Source organism: Anneissia japonica, unplaced genomic scaffold (assembly GCF_011630105.1).
Source record: "Anneissia japonica isolate Jap-2015-1 unplaced genomic scaffold, ASM1163010v1 scaffold287726_len2788222_cov184, whole genome shotgun sequence".
Taxonomy (NCBI): domain Eukaryota; kingdom Metazoa; phylum Echinodermata; class Crinoidea; order Comatulida; family Comatulidae; genus Anneissia; species Anneissia japonica.
Genome location: NW_022705125.1, coordinates 578,024 through 596,804, shown reverse-complemented (window position 1 = coordinate 596,804; position 18,781 = coordinate 578,024). Strand labels below are relative to the sequence as shown.

At 35.5% G+C, this 18,781-nt stretch overlaps 2 protein-coding genes across 2 annotated transcripts; one reads left to right on the top strand and one right to left on the bottom strand.

Moving 5' to 3' along the window:
* Positions 1–307: 307 nt before the first annotated feature.
* LOC117105357 (CWF19-like protein 1) lies at positions 308–12,366 on the bottom strand. The gene is made up of 14 exons (XM_033246482.1): positions 12,210–12,366; positions 11,264–11,348; positions 10,309–10,393; positions 9,994–10,098; positions 9,040–9,257; positions 7,836–8,039; positions 7,198–7,323; positions 6,623–6,734; positions 5,268–5,347; positions 4,216–4,308; positions 2,682–2,798; positions 1,823–1,945; positions 1,372–1,469; positions 308–705 (listed from the first exon to the last, which is right to left on the bottom strand). The coding sequence occupies exons 1-14, from the start codon at positions 12,224–12,226 to the stop codon at positions 567–569; spliced, it is 1,602 nt and encodes a 533-aa protein (XP_033102373.1). The 5' UTR covers positions 12,227–12,366; the 3' UTR covers positions 308–566.
* An 80-nt stretch (positions 12,367–12,446) lies between these two features.
* LOC117105358 (dynein assembly factor 3, axonemal-like) lies at positions 12,447–18,775 on the top strand. Its single transcript, XM_033246483.1, has 10 exons — positions 12,447–12,639; positions 13,018–13,169; positions 13,380–13,567; positions 14,688–14,834; positions 15,477–15,693; positions 16,539–16,661; positions 16,853–17,066; positions 17,236–17,350; positions 17,711–17,867; positions 18,237–18,775. The coding sequence occupies exons 1-10, from the start codon at positions 12,573–12,575 to the stop codon at positions 18,300–18,302; spliced, it is 1,446 nt and encodes a 481-aa protein (XP_033102374.1). The 5' UTR covers positions 12,447–12,572; the 3' UTR covers positions 18,303–18,775.
* Positions 18,776–18,781: the final 6 nt, after the last annotated feature.

The following is an 18,781-nucleotide window of genomic DNA, read 5'->3' as shown; positions in this document are numbered from 1 at the left end:
AAATGCCCCATGAGGGCATCCAAGAGAGCAATTTTCCTCCATCCGCACGGCGGCGCTATATCTTTGCTTGGTTGGATAACTCTGGTTCGTTTGTTTTCATTAATTTCTCCACTCCACGAAATAATTTTCCTCCATTCTAGAGAGGGCGGACATTCCATCAAATTTAATGCAAACTATTTTCTGCTATTTATGTAACCTTGCCATTATTTACTCTTTGACATAAATCTATGCAAGGAATACAGGAATGATAGTTATGCATCTGTGGATTAGTGAGATTTTTTTTTCTAAATTGAAAGAAACTACAAAGTGAGCAATTCAAACATTTTTTTTTATTAAAAAAATTAACAAAAGTTCAATAGTTGAACACAGACAGAATATCTATATAAAGGATTAAAACAGCCGGGTTCCTTTAAAGAACTCTAGATTCTGTGGGTATATTCAGTACAGAGATTGGAACTGAAGTTTTGTTGTCATTAGACCAGGATACGTTATTATTTACAATTTATAATAAATAAAATACAGATTTATTTTATTTGTGATGCTATAAAACTTACTGGGTTAATGATCTACAAATTAAAATCATATTCTTTAAATTGTTTCCTAAATAAGGCTGCATGTTCTGACTCTTCTTCCTTAGATATGGAGCATGATTTCCAGTTTGCCCTGTCTGGCATGTTGAGTAGGGCAGGGCATGCAAGAGCCTCTCTGAAGGACAAAATAGAATGATAATCAATGTAATAAACATTTAAAATCTTGGATATATCATGAAACATTATTTCTATGATTGCTGTATATTATATTACTGGTGGTCTGTAACCAGGGGTTGCTGTGGCTTGGCCCAATCTAATTTTTGAGGGAACCCCCCACCCCCATATCTTATTAATCCTACTTGTATTGTGTAGCAACTGAGCCTCAATGTAATATGTTAGTCTTATGAAGTTATTCACACACTGCCAAGATGTGGCACACAAATAAAGAAAGATGTGCAAGGCAGTTTATATACACTTGCTATCTTACTATAATACTGTATGTCAGCCATATAGCAAATCATGCCAAAAATGCCTTTAGGTGTTTTAATCTACCAGCTACCCACTTTAATATACCCCTGGGTAGAGAGAGAGAGAGACAGACAGACAACTGTAGGTAAAGTGCTTTGTCCATGGACACAAGCAAAATGTACAGTGAGGTGTTTGTAATATTTGTTAGTCACTGAAAGAAATGCAAATTATTATTCATCATCTTTACTCTCATTACTATCATCATTACCATTTATACTGTACATAGATACAATATCAACATACTGGCATAAACCTTTGGAAATGAAACCTCAATTTTTGTGGTTTACATTTCAGTATACTGTACAATACTAACCTTCCAAACTGCAATGGAAAGAACTTTTTAATACGATGAAGAAGTTTCTCTCCACCATCTAGTTCAACATAGAAATATGGAGCACCCAATGAGACTATCTAGATTAGCAATAAAATCAAAACTACACGTTAGATTTAATAACCATAATATGCCAGTCATATACAGGCCATCATACATCATGGCCTTTATGCACTGCATGTTCTGCACATCATCATTAGATCTAGTCAACAGCTGTACACTTGCTGTATATAATACATACAACTTATGTATCTGTACATTTAATAAACAGAAAACGAATACAATAGAAATACTGTAATTACTGGTTGAAAAAGCAGAAAAAATAGCAAAGTATGAGGAAGGAGAAAATAAAGGTTTAGGATTTGTAAAATCTAAGCCTGGTTTTACACAAGAGGATCGAGACTTGAGCAGTTGGTAACAAGTGATTACGTACCTGTTTCAGATCACTGTGTACAGGGATTTCATTTACTTCTATATCCTGTTTCATGCTGTATTCTAACAGAGCTTCCTTGATGTCCTTGATGTCTATGTCATCTTGATTTTCAATTGGTACCACCTAATAGAAAAATTGAAAGAAAAATTATAATGAAATACATAAAGTTTCTTCCACAGAAAGAAGCCCCACCTCCCCACCCAGAAAAAAAGCTTGCACTATCCATCCCCCACCCCAAGGTGCCTTCACTAAAAATTACATCAAGTAGTTAAAAATCACTTCAAATTAATTTCCCTTACTTAATATTGAGCACCCCAAATTAAGCTACATGCTCCCCAGTCGCACCCTTCACCATCAGCATCCCATCCCAATGTAAATTCTCCTAGGTATGTATTGTTGTCTATAAACTTGATCAAAGGACTTGCCATAAGCTACGGTCACATCAAGCCCGGTTCCGGCCCAGAGTCCGGAGAAAAAATCGTGAAAAATGTGGCAGTGGATCTGAGAGTCATTTGTATCCTGAAATCATACGTTTTTTTTTCTTGGACCAATCAGCAACAAGCTTGGTTGGTTTGAACCAATCGAACGCATACGTACTTAACCTGAACACGATGCGAACGCAGTGTTCAAAAAACGCAGCAACTCACGATTTTTTGTCAGGAGTCTGGACCGGATCCGGGCTTAATGTGAACGTAGCTTTAAATTGCATGGTATTAGTGCAGGAAGGAAGTTGAACTTTTGTCACTTCTCGCTCTATAATGATCTAAACAAATTTCACATTCATAGTGAAGTTGTTTTTTATCACAACAGTGGATGTAGAAGGGAGGTAACTAGCATGGTAACTTATGATTATATTTACCTGTAACTGTAGATGTTGTGACTTAAAGTTCCTTTCAAATATTACATATGATTTATTCCTTGATCTGAAGTACTTGGATAAAGCTTTCTTATACTTGCTTATCTCATCGGACACATCCTGAGAAAATAGCATTATAACATAAACACCAATAACAGTGGCTTTAATAAATGGATACAGGCAAGATTGTACCTCCTCCCATCTAGAATCTGACCCGATTATCTAAAATATTAAACTGGGCCCCTTTAGACAGCAGGGTCTTTGAAATATAAAAAAGCACAGTAATATTGAACTGGCTATTTCACTAGGTCTACAGTGTAAGCATATAAGCTTAGATATGATATGTCTTGTAGCAATTGTATGCCCCCTGTAGTAGTACTGATTCTGAAGGATAAACGTTGAGAAATGCTCAGAGACAAACTACGAGTACTTCGCACACAGTTGTTAGCTTACAATTTTACAATTAATAATTGTAATGAGAAAAAGAAAGATCCCATTCAAATCTGTATCAAATTTACAGACTGAGAGCTTATTTTCTGTATTCTTTTGCATGATTCATTGGCTGGTAACATTTAAGGATTTTTGTAGAACCGACTGTAAGTCAGTAAAAGTTATTTTTTACTTTCATCTGATTTTAATCGTTTTAAATAAGCTATTCATGTTTTTTCAATTTGGTAGACAGCCTGTAATAAACGGTCATAGCATGCGTAAATAATTTGGTCGGATTTGGTAAAATTAATATTTAAATATATCTGCTTGCTATATAAATCTATGCCTATTACTTTATTCATATTGAATATGAATGAAATGTTTGTGAGAAATCAACATTAAAACAATACATAGAATTGTCTTAATACCTGTGTCCGAGCATTTCTTGAAAGTTTTTATATCCTTCAGGGTCAGTAGTACTACATAGCAGTTAGTAAATATGCTATACTTTTAACACTACTACTCAAATAACCGACCAGATTCAAAGCTGCATTTTATACTTTAATTACAATACTAATAGTCTGTTAATTTTCACTGAGTCGACTACACTGTCTCGACCGACTACCAAGAGATTTTGGCCTACCCTACTACTGTTACGCCGTAGCTTTCATGTCTCACAGGCTGCGAACACTGCTTTTGCAACTCACGAGGGGGCAGTCAAACATGCATATTCATGTTATCAGTTCACCTAAATAACCTGAAATAGCACCCTCTATAATTTGTGCCTTAACTGTATGGGAAAAAAAAATAATGCGGGCAGAATCACCATTGATGACGAAATGGGCAATACACCGGGAGACAGCTCCTACAATAGTTAGAAGAGTGTACAGAATTCTTTAAAGTGCAAATGGGCAATTTTTTGTACACAGACCTACAAGCTTAAACATCTCTTCTGAAATATAACCTGTGTTTATAAAGACTGCAGCTTGGAGTCGAACCACATCACAGAAATCTCCATGGTTCAGTGCACAGTGAGTGGTTACCACCATATGCTGCTCTGCTAGTGCATATTTAGAAAGCAAACGGTAAGAAAATGTGACTCATTTACCTGTGGAAGGTCAACTTGTGACTGGAAATGACCTATAGGTAAGATCATCACATGATCAGGAACAAGGCCCCCTTTTGCAAGAGCAAGATATGTCTGCAAACAAAGTGAAACAAACATAACGGTGATGAATTTTCTAGAAAACAAATTGAATAATTTTTCAGCTAATTTATACTGTGTGCTACAGTATTATTACCAGGAATGACTATTATTGTTATTATCTAATGATTGTATTATTTAGGCTTTTGACTAAGAGGGCATGAGAAAATAACGCAGGTCACATTGTTTGTATCTTGTGGCAAGACACACACTATCTACATTTGCCTCTCTTCACCTGGGAGTATAATGCCCTGGTATTAAACCCCCAGCCCGCAGGCCAACTCCGGCCCTCCAAAGCTTTTTTTCCGGCCGATTTTCAGTACTTACAAATTTTTTTTCTGTTAATAGAGACTTTACCACCTACTCTGGCATTACAACGAAAGTCTGGTTTTTTTCTGAGTGTTGCTCACTGTATCTAGTGGCTAGAGTATTGACATGAGGAGGGGGAGACTGCAGGGGGGACAAAGGATTCAGTGGGATTCTGAGCCATTTTGGGTGGTATCAGACAACCTGCTGGGGAATTTTTGTTGCTGTGACTGTGTTTAACTACTTAGCAGGCCTGCATGAGTGAACTTTTTGTGCTCAGAAAATTTATAGTGATAGAGTAAGAAAACTAGTTTTTTTATCCCCCACCCTGTCCCATACTACTGCATTCCCTCATTTTTACATAAAAAAAACAAGGCTAATAATAGGCCTATTAGGAAGACTTACAACTATAAAAGAGAATGGGTGGGGCTGATATTGGCAGTACACAATTTATGTTGGCCCGCTGCTGGTCTCAACAGATTGGAACTGGCCACCAGCCTAAAAAGGTTAATATCCTTTTTTTGGAATGAAACTGGTAATGCTAAATCACACAGCGGCTAGAATACTCCCCAGCCCATGCAACACAAATGAGGGTGCAGATTGTGTTGATCAATTCTTCCTGAAGTAGATATAGGTTGTCTTAAACTTACTGTTATTCCAACACTCACTACTAAATGTTTCTCGACTTCTGGGCTTCCGAGACAGAACCAACAAGGACCACTGGGTTTTGCTGTTAATGTCAAGAAAGAAATAATCATAATTATTATCAGTTATCAGTATAATAGATCTTCTGCAAAGTTTCACCACTTGGATACAGATCCTAAGTAGTGGTGGCGCCAGCGGGGGGCTTAAGTCCCACCACTGTACAGGTCAAGCCCCCCCGCCGGACAGAGCTCGTCAGGCAGTCAGACCATAAAACATATAAAAATAGGCCCACACCAAGCCAACACATGTCTGTCACAGTCTGAGAGTGCCATTTTCGGCCATCCAGAGGTTGATATTCTTTAAAAAAATCTCATTTGGGAGGGCGAACTCCCTCTCAACCCCTTCCTCCAGCTCGAGCCTACGAGCTCAAGTCCCCCCTGTCGGACAACTTAGCCCCCCCAGAAAATATATCCTAGAGCCGCCACTGATCCTAAGGTCACACAAAATGACAGCATATTCTATGTGAACATGTGCATTTGTGACGCCTATGTCTGAGGCTGCTATATTAGATAATAGTAATAGTAATAGTGTAGTTTTATATAGCGCCACCATATCCATCTAACATAAGATGCTCAGAGCGCTTGATATGTGGACTAGGAACTCCATCAATGACTTTCTTCACCCCTGAGGGTCCCTTTGTGTCTGTGCTACTACCCAGTAACCCGGTACCAGAAACTCTTGTTGTCCACCACAGGGGCTGTCTGTTCCAGTACACTGGGGTATCCCCCTAATCATCATGAAGGATGTGCTGGCTTCTTTACAGTGCACACGAGCCATTGTATACACTAGGTCTACGGTATATCGTCCTTATCCGAGAAGACCACCAGAACCATAGGCGAGCGTGTCATTCGAACCAGCGCCGATATTTATGGCTCGCAGCTTGAGGCGCCCCTGCTAACCGCTCGGCCATTTGACTCGTCCTAGATAGATTTACAAGGGGTTGGTACAGCAGTTGTGACTCATAACCTTGTGGTAATGGTTTGAAACATTTACTGAACAAGTCACTCGTTGTGTCTTGGACAGAGACTTATGTATGTTTGTTTCCTTCCATTTAGGAGTATAATTTGGTACATGGGAGGGATCATTCTAAATACAGTAATAGTGTTAGCTGCTTATAGAATGGTGCACCCCAAGGAGAGGAGCTGTGGATGTGCTCCATAGGTGTTTAGATTCAAGGGCCGGGGGTAAATGGAGCAATATTGTTATTATTAACATTAGTTATCCGTACATTATTTTCTTTATATTCATTTGAACTATTATAGTTTCATTGTTATCATTTAACATTAAAATGTTTTCTTACGATGTTTCCTAGGCTTTCTTGACCCTGATCCACCTTGATGATCTCTCTGTCGCTTTTGGCTTGCCTGAGGTTGATCCGTTGAAAAAAAGTACTGATTTGACATATCTGCCTCCTGCAAGAAAAACAGACATTTCTACATTATAAAAATAGACATACAAGAAGTAGACTTGCCGCATATTATTATTAATTTATTTATTTATTAGTATTTCACCTCCTGTGCGTTCGTACAAGAAAATCCCTGAATCAGGTATTAAGAAGATGGCGGTGGGATCACTGGCTTACAGGAAATTGGAAATGCGTACGTCTGATTGGTTCATGATAGAAATGAGGTCTACTTGCTTACCGATAGTGCTAACTAACCAATAGAGTATCTATTTCATGGAAATGGTTAGAGCTAATTGATCGGGCGTTCTCACAATTGTGCTGACAATTCCCGATCTTGATATTAAGGCTCTAGTGTGAACCTAACTATACAGTGGTTCCCAATTCCAAAAAATCAGAGAATTATAAATTTGGCTCTGGCATGCTTTGAGCAGATTAATTAGTTTGCTCAAGTCAATGAAAACGTTTCTCACCTGTGGCTCTTTCCGTCTTTCTGTAGAAATATTTTGGAACGGGCATTCCGTCACGTCTGGTGGTTGAACTACAAGCTCTGCATGTGTGAGTTTGCTCATTGGAACTATGTTGAAAGCATATAAATACTATAAGAAACAAGATAATTTACTGTAAATAAGCTGGGTTCAAATTCTGTTTATTTGTTCTGTATGTACATCAGAAATGGGCATAAATATGTGTCAGCGGGATAAAGTGACTTTTTATTCAACACAAAGGGCTTCCAAAAACCTCCATGCACTGTTTTTATACCAATTTATGCTCAGTTTTAATACTCTTTTTAACAGATGATCAGTGTCGGGCCTTAAAAAACACAACTTTTCTTGCCAAAGATAGTCAGCAAATCTCACACATCGATTTTCATTATAATTTTGCAGGCTGCATATGGTCTGCGAGCCACACTTTGCCCATCTGTGTACTACACGGTTCAATCTATTTCATACAGAATATATCTTTGCAGAGATTACTAATTAATCCTATAGTACTAAAAAAAATTTATTAAATTCAGACAAACCAACCAACCGACCCTGATTTTCAATTGGAACTGTGCTTGGGTGACAAAACTTTTTTTTGGCCTTATCATATTATTATTTCACTCCACCTTTTTCTTCGCTATGTTTGCAACACTGGCTAAGCTGATAAATCTTGTTACATGACGTTGTTTATCTTTTAGAACTTGGTGATTTCTGTAAGGTGCCCTTTCATAGTAGACATCCTCTAGGCCTGCAAAGTGATACCTTGGTTGCAGTGACAAAGTGAGTGCTGCAAGTTTTCTTGACCCAGATTTATCGGATCCTGGTCCTTCCTGAATGATAGAATTTAAAATAAGTTTATACAAACTAGATCGGGCAGTGTCTATTACAATTATTATATGTAGCAAAGACAAGCCAAACCAGTCACTTGTCACAAAAATCGATATTTAGTTATTGAAACAGTATTGAACAGTAAAATGAGAGCTATAAAATGGTAAAAGAATCATTTAAATCTGATATTTTGTTATGAAGTTACAGGCGTTTAAAAATACAGCTGTTTAATAAACAATATTTTCAGCCTTCAAAGTTATGATTTCGGGCATTTCTCGGGAAGAAACCATCACTAAATCGTTAAATTTTGTTTTAACATTGAAAACGGGGAAAATAACAACTTAGCATGATATATATAAAGGTTAGTTTAGTGCAATAAAGTAGATTTAAAAAATGTTGACATTCCAGCATGTTTTGGCTATTATCTCTAAAACAGGATTTGGGACGAGTGACTGGTTTGGCTTGTCTTTGCCACATATTAATGTTGACTCGGCTGAAATGAGTTACACCATGAAGCGTACAGGAGCTTAGAAAAAATTAAGCTGGTAAAATACAAAAAAAATAGCTGATATTTATGTAGTAGCGTGAAGTGAATGGGAGTGTGATGCTCCCCCAGGGTTGGATGATGGTCCCCCACATGTTACTCCTGGCTATTTTCTGGTACCCATTGATACAGCTGGGTATACTGAAGCAATGTGGATAAAGTGCCTTGCTCAAGGACTCAAAGCGAAACACACAACGAAGGATTAAAACCCCGACCTCGAGGTTAGGAATTTACACCACTTCCACTGTGCCAAACCACCTCTACTGATACTTATGTACTATTAGGAAATACATATTTGAGTTAACTGTCATTAAAGCTCTTTCCATACTACCAAATTCCTGACTGAAATCGCCAATGAGTGTGATTTGAAATCATCATGCCCATATATGGCCAAATCACAGATACTGCTTCAAACAACTTGATGCTAGTGTAGAGAAATCTTAACCCTACAGACTTACCGGTTTAACTGCGTGTTTTTCAACATTTCGAGGCCACTGTGATGTTATCAAAATATCGACTCCTTTGAAGGATGAATTTGAAACCAAGGGCATAGCTAGCTCATTGATATCTTGCTCTGCAAAGCTGTGTGCTTCACTTGGCCCACTACTCTCCTGTTCAATGCCACTGAGGTAGGCTACCTGCAGACCAGACATCATGTTCATTACACCCTTTCGACCTAATAATGATAGTTATAAGTAATCACTAAAACTAAAAACAGACTAAATTAATTGCTCAATTGACTGATAATTGAATAAAACATAAATATAAGCATGTATTATAGAATCAATCAATCATTCATTCCGTTTCTATGGTGCCAATCTAACAGTTGTTGCTTGTGGTGCCGTAGAAGGTAAAGCATCATTGTGCTGAATTGGGTACAGACGTGGTCTGTGATTACTGTAGCATTAAATGTGTACAGTACACGGTTTTAAGTCCTTAGCCAAGAAATGCTTTGTTCTACCAACCAAAATCTTGGTGGTAAAGGTCTTGAACCAGCAGCAATCATAAGGCTGCAGTTGATGGCATCCCTACTTACCGCTCAGCTACTCGCCCCTCCCACTACATTACAATTGCTAAATACAGTATACAGTAACCACACCACCTAATGATTTGTGTATCTGTGCTTAAACCTGGGGTACTGAGGTATTCAGTCATAAAGGTTAGTAGTCATCTATGATTGGATGAATCTAGATTTATGAAAAGCAACAGAAACAGTTTTGAAATATGACAATATTAGCAGCATGAAAATGTAACTGTACAATTTTGACAGTTAAAAAACAGGAAGTACATCTGAGTGTCCTATATACACTGATGACTTAAGAAATGGAGCAGTTTGCATGTGATGTGATGATTGGAGAACCATTCCCAAATTTCCTGCTCCTCTACTCTAATAAGTATTGAACCTTACTCACCTAGATATGTTATATTCTCTGCCATTTCATACCCATTGCAAGACTTTGAGAACATTCCTGTGACCTCTGGTTTATTAGCACCAAGCACATAAGTTGGCAAGGGAGCTACATAAACAAATATTTTAAATACAAAAAGTACAAATGAAATATGGAAAGTAATGAAAAACAACAAAACATATTGAAATGCTAAAATCAAAGAATGTAAATATAAAAAATACAACAGTAAACTCTACTAGTAAATCAAAATGCATTTGAATCACTCTTATCATCATGTGTGAAATAAGAGATTAATCATAACCGTTCCAAACTTCATACCTTTGGCTTGTTTGTTTTCATATTTTAACCATTCAGTTTTAGATTTCTCAGAACTGCTGAAAAAGGAACCAACACAAAAAAGAGCCTACAAGGTAAATATAAAAAAATATATATTTTAGTATATCTTTGAGTGATAAAAGATAAATTGTGAAATTCTTACAAACAAAATTATAATCTAGGAAATATAAAAAAATTTAAAAAAATCTTAAAAGGTATTTGATTAAATACATTTATTAAATACTATTGAAATGCATAAAAAAAAAAATTGAACTGGCTTCACAATAAATTCATTCAAAATCTTGTGGAAGAATGGCAATCTTATAGCCTTGTGCTGTGACAGAGAGGTAACGAGTGTAGAAAAAACTCTTTATTCGCAGTATCTAGTCTTTGTTCTTGCTATTTTTATGTATAAAAAATTGCAAAATAATTCCTAAAACAAATACAAAGTTAACTGATGTTTGGTATTGTTATTTTCTTTACATTATGGTTATTGACATTCTAGTTTGCAGTTGGAAAAAGTGCGGCTCATGGGCCACATGCAGCCCAACAGTGATTTTGTTGTGGCCCGTGAATATAAATTAAAAACTTATGTTTCTTTACAGCCTGACACCAATAATCTGTGAATAGTAATTATTAGAAATGATCATAAAGTGGTATATAGTATAAAAACAGTCAATGAAGATTTAGATGCACACTGAAAAATCAAAGTTTGGGTGCGGCCATTAGTATTTAATCAAAAATTTATTTTGGCCTTCAAGCCCATTTATATGCCCACCCCTGATCTAGCTCATTGCCATTTTTAAGAGGTTGGAAATTTGTTTTGATTGCAATTTTGTCTTACACCTGTTTTGGTAAGTTTATTTCCCATTTCAATCTACTTCCACATACAATTCCTGTGAATAAGGAAAGTTTCAGGAGATATTTTAATGTATTTTTGCTACCAAAGATTACATACCTCAAATGGACCAGCTTTCTTATTTACTTTTTCCACTCTTTTGAATAACTGATCAAAGTTGCCCTCCACATCACCACTTACTAAGCTGAAAATATGTAACAGAAATATTGTATCAGTTCTTAAGTTCATTAATGGCCATAGCAGAGGCCATATCCATCAATAGTTTGCAAATGTTTCAACCACTAGAACTCAAGATTTGGGAGCTGTTAAAGAAGTGAAAAAATAATCAAGCAAATTGTCATAATTCATTTATTATTAGAAACTACAATTTTGATCAGCACTGAACAGTATTATTATGGTGAGTTGCATGTAGAACATACATTACATGAAATTATTTTACACAAATATCGACAGTGAAAAATAATACCAAAGACATGCTTCACATACTCATTATATATTTCAATCAATCATCTTAATTTACATGGCATTAATTGTCTCAAGTGGCTAATAAAAAGGCAGTGGCTCTTACACCATCATATAATCCTGATTGATGTCATTGTTTGTTCTAGATATGTATGGGTTCCATTAGGACAGTAACAACATCCAACCAAAATTAAATTATGAATTCATTGTAAGACTGGTATTAAACAATAGGCCTAGATAACCAAGATAATTTTTTTTTTATATTTTTGATAAGTAGTTTTCTGTCTGGAACATGTGAATTATCCCTATGTATGTATGGTAGGCCGAAGCTTGGCCACTACCTAATACGACAGTGTAAGTGGGCCGGAAGGCCTACCTAGGCTAGGACCTAGGCTAGGCCCTAGACTACACTAGCTAGGCCTAGGGCCTATGCCCTAGCTAGATAGGCAAGGGAGGACAGCCGAGCCCGGGTCTAGCTAGGCCTAGCCTAGCTAGGCCCCATGATTAAGCCTAGGAAATTTAACATTTATTTCTTTCTAACTTTTGACCTGTAAAATCTAACAAAACTTTTTTCAAAACTTACATTTTTATAGCTTCCATTTTAAATTCATTCAATACAAATCATCCCAAAATCCAAAATCACAATAAAGGAAAGAGTCTTACACAAGCGAGACCTGTTCCTTTTTAATTGCGGCGCGTATTTCAAAGCGTCGTTCATGACTCATATTGCGTTTCACTTCAACTTGCCATCTATTCATACTTATAATAAAATAACGCGTAGTTCATGTCAAATTGACGCGCAATTGCGTCTACCTATGATAAGGAAGCAGAGGCCAGTTTCACCACCGTTGCCTTGTTACGTTATGCTGTTTTCTTGGGTCAGGAATTTTTAGTCAAGGCACATAATTTATTTGATTTAGGCTACCTGATTATTACTATTATAAATATGACAGATGCATTTGGAGCAATTACATGGTGGGGATTTAGTCCTGCAATTGATTTTCAAGAGAAAGGTATATGATAATGATCTTATATTATACATATATCCCTAGGCCTATATGATTAAATTGCGATTTTACATAATATGAATGATTATGACTAGGCCTAGCTAGGGTAAGTCCAGCCTATCAATTGCTAGATCAGGCCCGGCCCCAGATGCAGAACAGGTACTCTGCCCGTATTCTAGCCCTGTGTCTGACCTAACATACAACTATTAGGCTTATTATTTATCCATAATAAATCAACTTTTTTTTTCTAAAAGAAATGAAATGAAAATCATGGAGCATGTTGAGTGATTGCTTATTTCAATATTTGATGTACGGATATATATATATAGGCCCTAGGCTAGGTTAGCATCCAATTTAAATGGTTTTAATTTTAATTGAATTTAGACACATGCACACAATCTGAAGATTTGAAACTGGATAGGACTACTGATTCTGTAGCCGAGGAACTCAACATGCTGCTTGTTGGTGCTGGTGATGTCAGACACGTCTTGAAGACAATATCAAGAGCTTATCGCCACACCAAAAAACAACTTAATGTAAGTAATTGTCACATTATTGTACATAAATCAACAATGCATTTTTCATTTAAAAAATTACATTTTGTTTATTTTCAACCAATGGTGTATTTTTTTTTTAATGAAAGTGAGCAAAAATTAATGTGATAGATAAAACAATTAAAAAAAATATATTAAAAAAAATATATATATATTGTGATTGATAATATTAATTATAATTTCTCTCTTCAGTTCTACATAATTGAGAACAGCTTGGAACTCTTGGCTAGACAAATGCTTCTCTTGAGCATTGTGACTGAAGTACCAAACCGAATGGGACTACAAGAAAAGATGGAACTATTTTTGGAAGTGTTCGGCAATAGCTTAGTGCGACAACAGACCAGTGATTATATAATTGAAAAAGCCAATTTGTTCATCAAGTATGTTATTGGCACATTGAAGAGGGCCACTGAGAGGGGGGGCAGGGGGAAAGATCCCCGGGGCCCAAGCTTACTGTGGGGGGTGCCATTAAAATTGCATTTTTTTAATATTTTATTTAAAAAAAAATAATTTCTATCATGGGCCCTCAATAATGGCATGGGTCCCCTAATAATGGGTCCCTCCAGACTAACAGGGTCCCCTCCCAACAAACTTTTTGGGCCTTTGGTGCAATCTTTCTCGCGCTTTGTCCTCGTAACTGGGGGCCCACACCAACCCTTGCCCCTGTTACAGTTCCCCCTCTTGGCGGTCCTGACATTGCAAACTTGGCTTTACACATCAACTTGTACTGTTCATATTAAGTGCATCTATACTTTTACATCCCATTTCTCTATCCATTTATTTATATTTATTATGAATAATAATAATATCGAGATTCTTTAATTTCTAGAGGAATCAGACACTTTAATGCAAATAGGCACTCGAATTATAGAATTATTGAAATTAAAATTTAACTTGTATTTAAAAATAGAAAATATTTGTATCATGTCTTTGAGAGGAACATTTTTTCCACCATGTCATTTCCAATGAAAATGATGAAAATAAGTTTTTCTTTATCTGTAATGATAAGATGAATTTATATAGCATAAATAAACAAGGTCTCTGTGCACTTGACAATAGGAAAGGAGACAATGAAAAAATGACTAAATAAGTAAGCAAAGAAAAAAGCACCAAACTAGCACCCAAACTGAAGTATGGGGTTATTATCTGAGAATGCCACAGAATTTTTACAATTTTTGCAGAGACGGACGTAAAATGACTTAATTTTGAGGTCTGGTGTTCTGGGTGCATTGGCCACTTTATCAAAGGAACTTTTAGAATTTTTGCTATAATAGTGTGTAAAGATAACTTTTTGGGGTGAAGGCATTTTATCAAGATAATTTTCATGGTTGGGAGCACCAATTTTTTTTCAATATCCCCAGCAATGGCATAAACATTTGCCAACAGGGTATCTAACAAGTCCCACATGATATTTTATTATTATTATACATACATATGTTTCAATTTTTCGTAAGTTAGAGTTTGTATTAATATTCCATATTTTTTTCATTTAATTTTTAGGATGGTGACGGATCCAGACTTTCTTGCATCATCATTCCCAGAACTGGATATGTCTTCCTTGAAGTTCAAGGAAAGGGATCAGCTGGAAGCAGTTTTTAAGTTCTGGAGGAATCCAGACAACAATGTGTTTGATATCTCAGTATATTGGTACGATTAGTTGTTAACCTTCTAAATGTTGATAATAAGAGAATACTAATAATAACTATACTTGTTATAAAGTATGTTTACAGCAGAACATAGGAGTTTTCTATGTTGACACAATGAGAACTGTTGAGAATTATAAACATAAAAAAAAATTAATGAAGTTAAAAAAAAAAAAATTAATGAAGTAAAAACAAAATACAATATCAATTTATTGTCATTGTGCTTGGTTCACATGAAATGTGGGTTACAGTGCTTTCATAAAATAGAATATAAAACTAAACTTAAAAATACACATAAAAAAAACATAATACTATATAACAGTGGTAGTGGTATTAGTAATAGTAGTAGTAGTATAATGATAATAATATTTTAATACATTTTTGTTTGTTTTCTGGTTATAAAAGTACTTAACATCACAAACAAACCAAAGACTACTGTATATAGAGGCAAATCATGAAGTTGACTTTAAAAGCAAAAGGAAGACAGCTGAAAGATGTGTAATCCTTAGATCATTAAGGTTGTAAACACATAAGCGAGCAGATGATAATGAATATTTAATTCAATTTAGAATGTAGGCTAATGATTTGTAATGTCTTTACGAACAAATCAATCCTAATAATGAAATGGTAATTCTGTCTCTTATAGGGATAATAGAGTTCGCAAACACATGGAGCAACGCTATGACTCAAGACATAATTGTTTTGATTGGGATTATAACATGAAGCTTCGGGAAAGAGGAGCATCCGTCATCAACTCTAAACAATATGGTGTGTGGAGAGACACAGGTGTTGCCTTTGAAGCTAGAGATGGTACTTATGAAATATCTAATAAGACTCTAGCCTCGGGTTTGGTTTTGAAACAGGTAATTTTACAATAAATACATCTATAAAGAAAGTGCAGATGTGCAGGATGGAACTTTTAATATGAAAAATATCCATGTGCCTTCATAGGATTTGAACCATATAGGTATTCAGTGACGGATTCAAGGGGAGCCCAGCCGGCTCAGGCGCCCCACCCCACAAATTTGGGACGGCCTCCTGCACTCCCGCAAGCAAGCAAGAATTTCCAGGAAAATAACCCATCTCCTGCAAATTAATAATATTTGCATGTTTTTGCTGCTATATTATCAATTCTCTCACGGAAGTCAGTGCCAATGTGCAACAAAATAAAATTAAATGTGTTAAGAAAAGCTTCCTGATGATGACATAATCAATGTCGAAATATTGAATCCCGACACGATGGCGTGCATTTCGATACTTGGAGTATGTATTAAGAAAGCTCATTAACCAGATCAGTGGCAGATTCAGGAGTAAGCTGGCCTGCCCATCCACCTCCCTCTTCCTCCGTTGCCAAAATTATTTTTAAAAATGGAGAAAAAAAGGAAATCATATTCAAAATCTAAGTCTGAGAGTGCCATTTCCGCCCATCCAGAGGTGCCATAATCATAAATTTTCTCATCTCAGCCCAAACTATGGTGGGGCTGAAGTGGTCTAGGCCCTCCATCTGTTCTCTCCCAGAATTGACTTTTTCCAACTTGTGACCCCTGTTCTATGATTGAACTGTGAACCAACAATTGGATTTAGCTGCAGCTCACAAAATATTATCTGCCTCCCTTTGGAAGTTGGCTACATTTTCCATACCTTATACTAAATAACTTTTACTGTCTTTGGTGGACTGACAATTTAATTTATTTTTATTTTATCCTAGGGAGGAGTAGCCATTAAACAACGTGGATACTGGGGTGATATTATGTGCAGTCCTTACCTGGCTTATGGAATTGAGAGTGAAAACAAAGAACTGTTCAAAACTGCTAATGGAACACATACAAGGGTTTGTACCAGTAACGAAATGTAAACAGAAAAATATTTATTTATCAATTATCAGTTATAATATCAATTGTCATTCAATTAGCATTATTAATGCTTTTATATTTTTGGTATTTTTTTGTTTGGAGGTCTTTAAAATTATTATTATTATTATTATTATTATTATTATTAAATTATTATCAATATACTTTTCAGACTGCTGCAGACATCTCAGAATTCAACATACTATCACTACTTCATGAGCTCTCAAAGAAGGAGAATTATGTACCACAGGAAAGAAAGGAAGGCAAAGAACAAAGTGACTCAGCTACTTTAACTGAAATAACTGAAGAAGATGAGAATGAGGGAAGTGAAGATAAAGTAGACAATGGTGTCAATGATAATGAAAATACTAACAAGAATGGAACAGGTGTGTTAAGTTAATGAAATATTTTAACTTTTATTCACTATGTGAGATATAGAGCTTTCAATTTTAGTTCCAACCATTAGTTTATGTATTTGATCAGAGTGATAGACCATTACTTCATATATATACTTATTTATATACCTACTTACGTACTTCCATTTTATTTTCACAGAGAGAATAGCATTGGAGAATGTCAAAATTTACTTTCTTCCACTTGGCTCAACAACTGAGATTCACAAGAAAAGTAAATATAAAGAATTATTCAACTTGGTGTATTTATCTAATAGGTGAGGATTTGTTTAGTTGATATTATTTAAATATGTTTGTTTATAATTACTGGAATTGTGTTTTAGTTTTGTTACCATTTTAATGCTTATGCTTCCTAAGAATACTCTTCTAATCATATTTATACATTTTTTTAAAATTTAAATGTACTTTGAATTTGCAATAAATTAATAAAGTTTTATTGAAATCAACTTTAAAACTAATTAAACATACAGTATTTGATTTTCTGTTTCATAACTAATATACATGTTTATTGCACTGTTAATGTTAAAATGATTGATAATCCCAATATCCTGACTATATATACCATATGAAGGTGTATATTAATACCATTTTACTCCATTTTATTCCATTATATTTAGCATGGTCCATAACCTTAACGAATCATTGAAAATTGTAATGGCCGATGGAGCAACATTAGTCCTTGAGACTGCGAAGTTTATGCTGGAATTAACGGAAGAGCAATACACACAGTTTGTGAATAAAGTGACAGGCATGGCACAAAAACTGGGATGCAAGGTAAGCATGAACAAATTTGAAATGCAGGATGCGTTCGATACAAATGCCTTTTATGTTCTTTTGAAGGGTGCCCTCTAGTTTGTGGTAGTGCTTTTTGAGATAAGATTCCGCTTTAAGGAAACCTCAACAGTTGTACCTCTTGTAATTCTATACTTTTTGGTAGTATTACCACATCCTATTAGGGATACTTTTCCTATTGAATGCCTTTGCTACTTCTAGGCTCGCTATGGTATATCAAAAATATTTTATAGTCTTTGTCATTTATTTTTGTTTGTTAATTTTTAAATAGGTGGCTTATTGAACAGGAAGAATATGTAATAAAATTTATAATAAAGTTATTAAATGATGGTTATATTTGCTTGTTTTCAGCCTTCTCCACAGTGCGATGCAAAAAAAGACAGTTTTTCAACATATACATTCCTAGGAAATCGATGATGAAGAATTTGGTAGCAATTTCTTAAATCCTTTAAACAAATTTTTATTTCTTTTTTCCTTGACATGAATGTTCATTACTAAGTTTGTTGCACCATGATGTACTCCTTGCCAGTGATTGACTAGTCATCAAATTTGTCATCATTGCAATATCATCTGCCTCAGGAGACGACCAAAGTAATCTCACCGGAACTTTGAACAGTTAAGAGCTTTCAATTGCATAACGACGTTAGGATCTAGGACGTAGTGATGACAAATAGAATTATCTGCGCATGCAACAATGCTGAGTCTGAATTCTAGGATGGTACGTTTGCAGAGAACGCAGTACTGTATGATTGAATCTGTACTACGTTCACATCAACATGCAAATTGGAGCTTCCAAGCCTATAACCATTGATTGTTCTCAAAACCCTATTTGAACAAAGGTGTACTATAAGAAAGTATAATACATACTCCAAGTATTGAAATACACGCCATCGTGT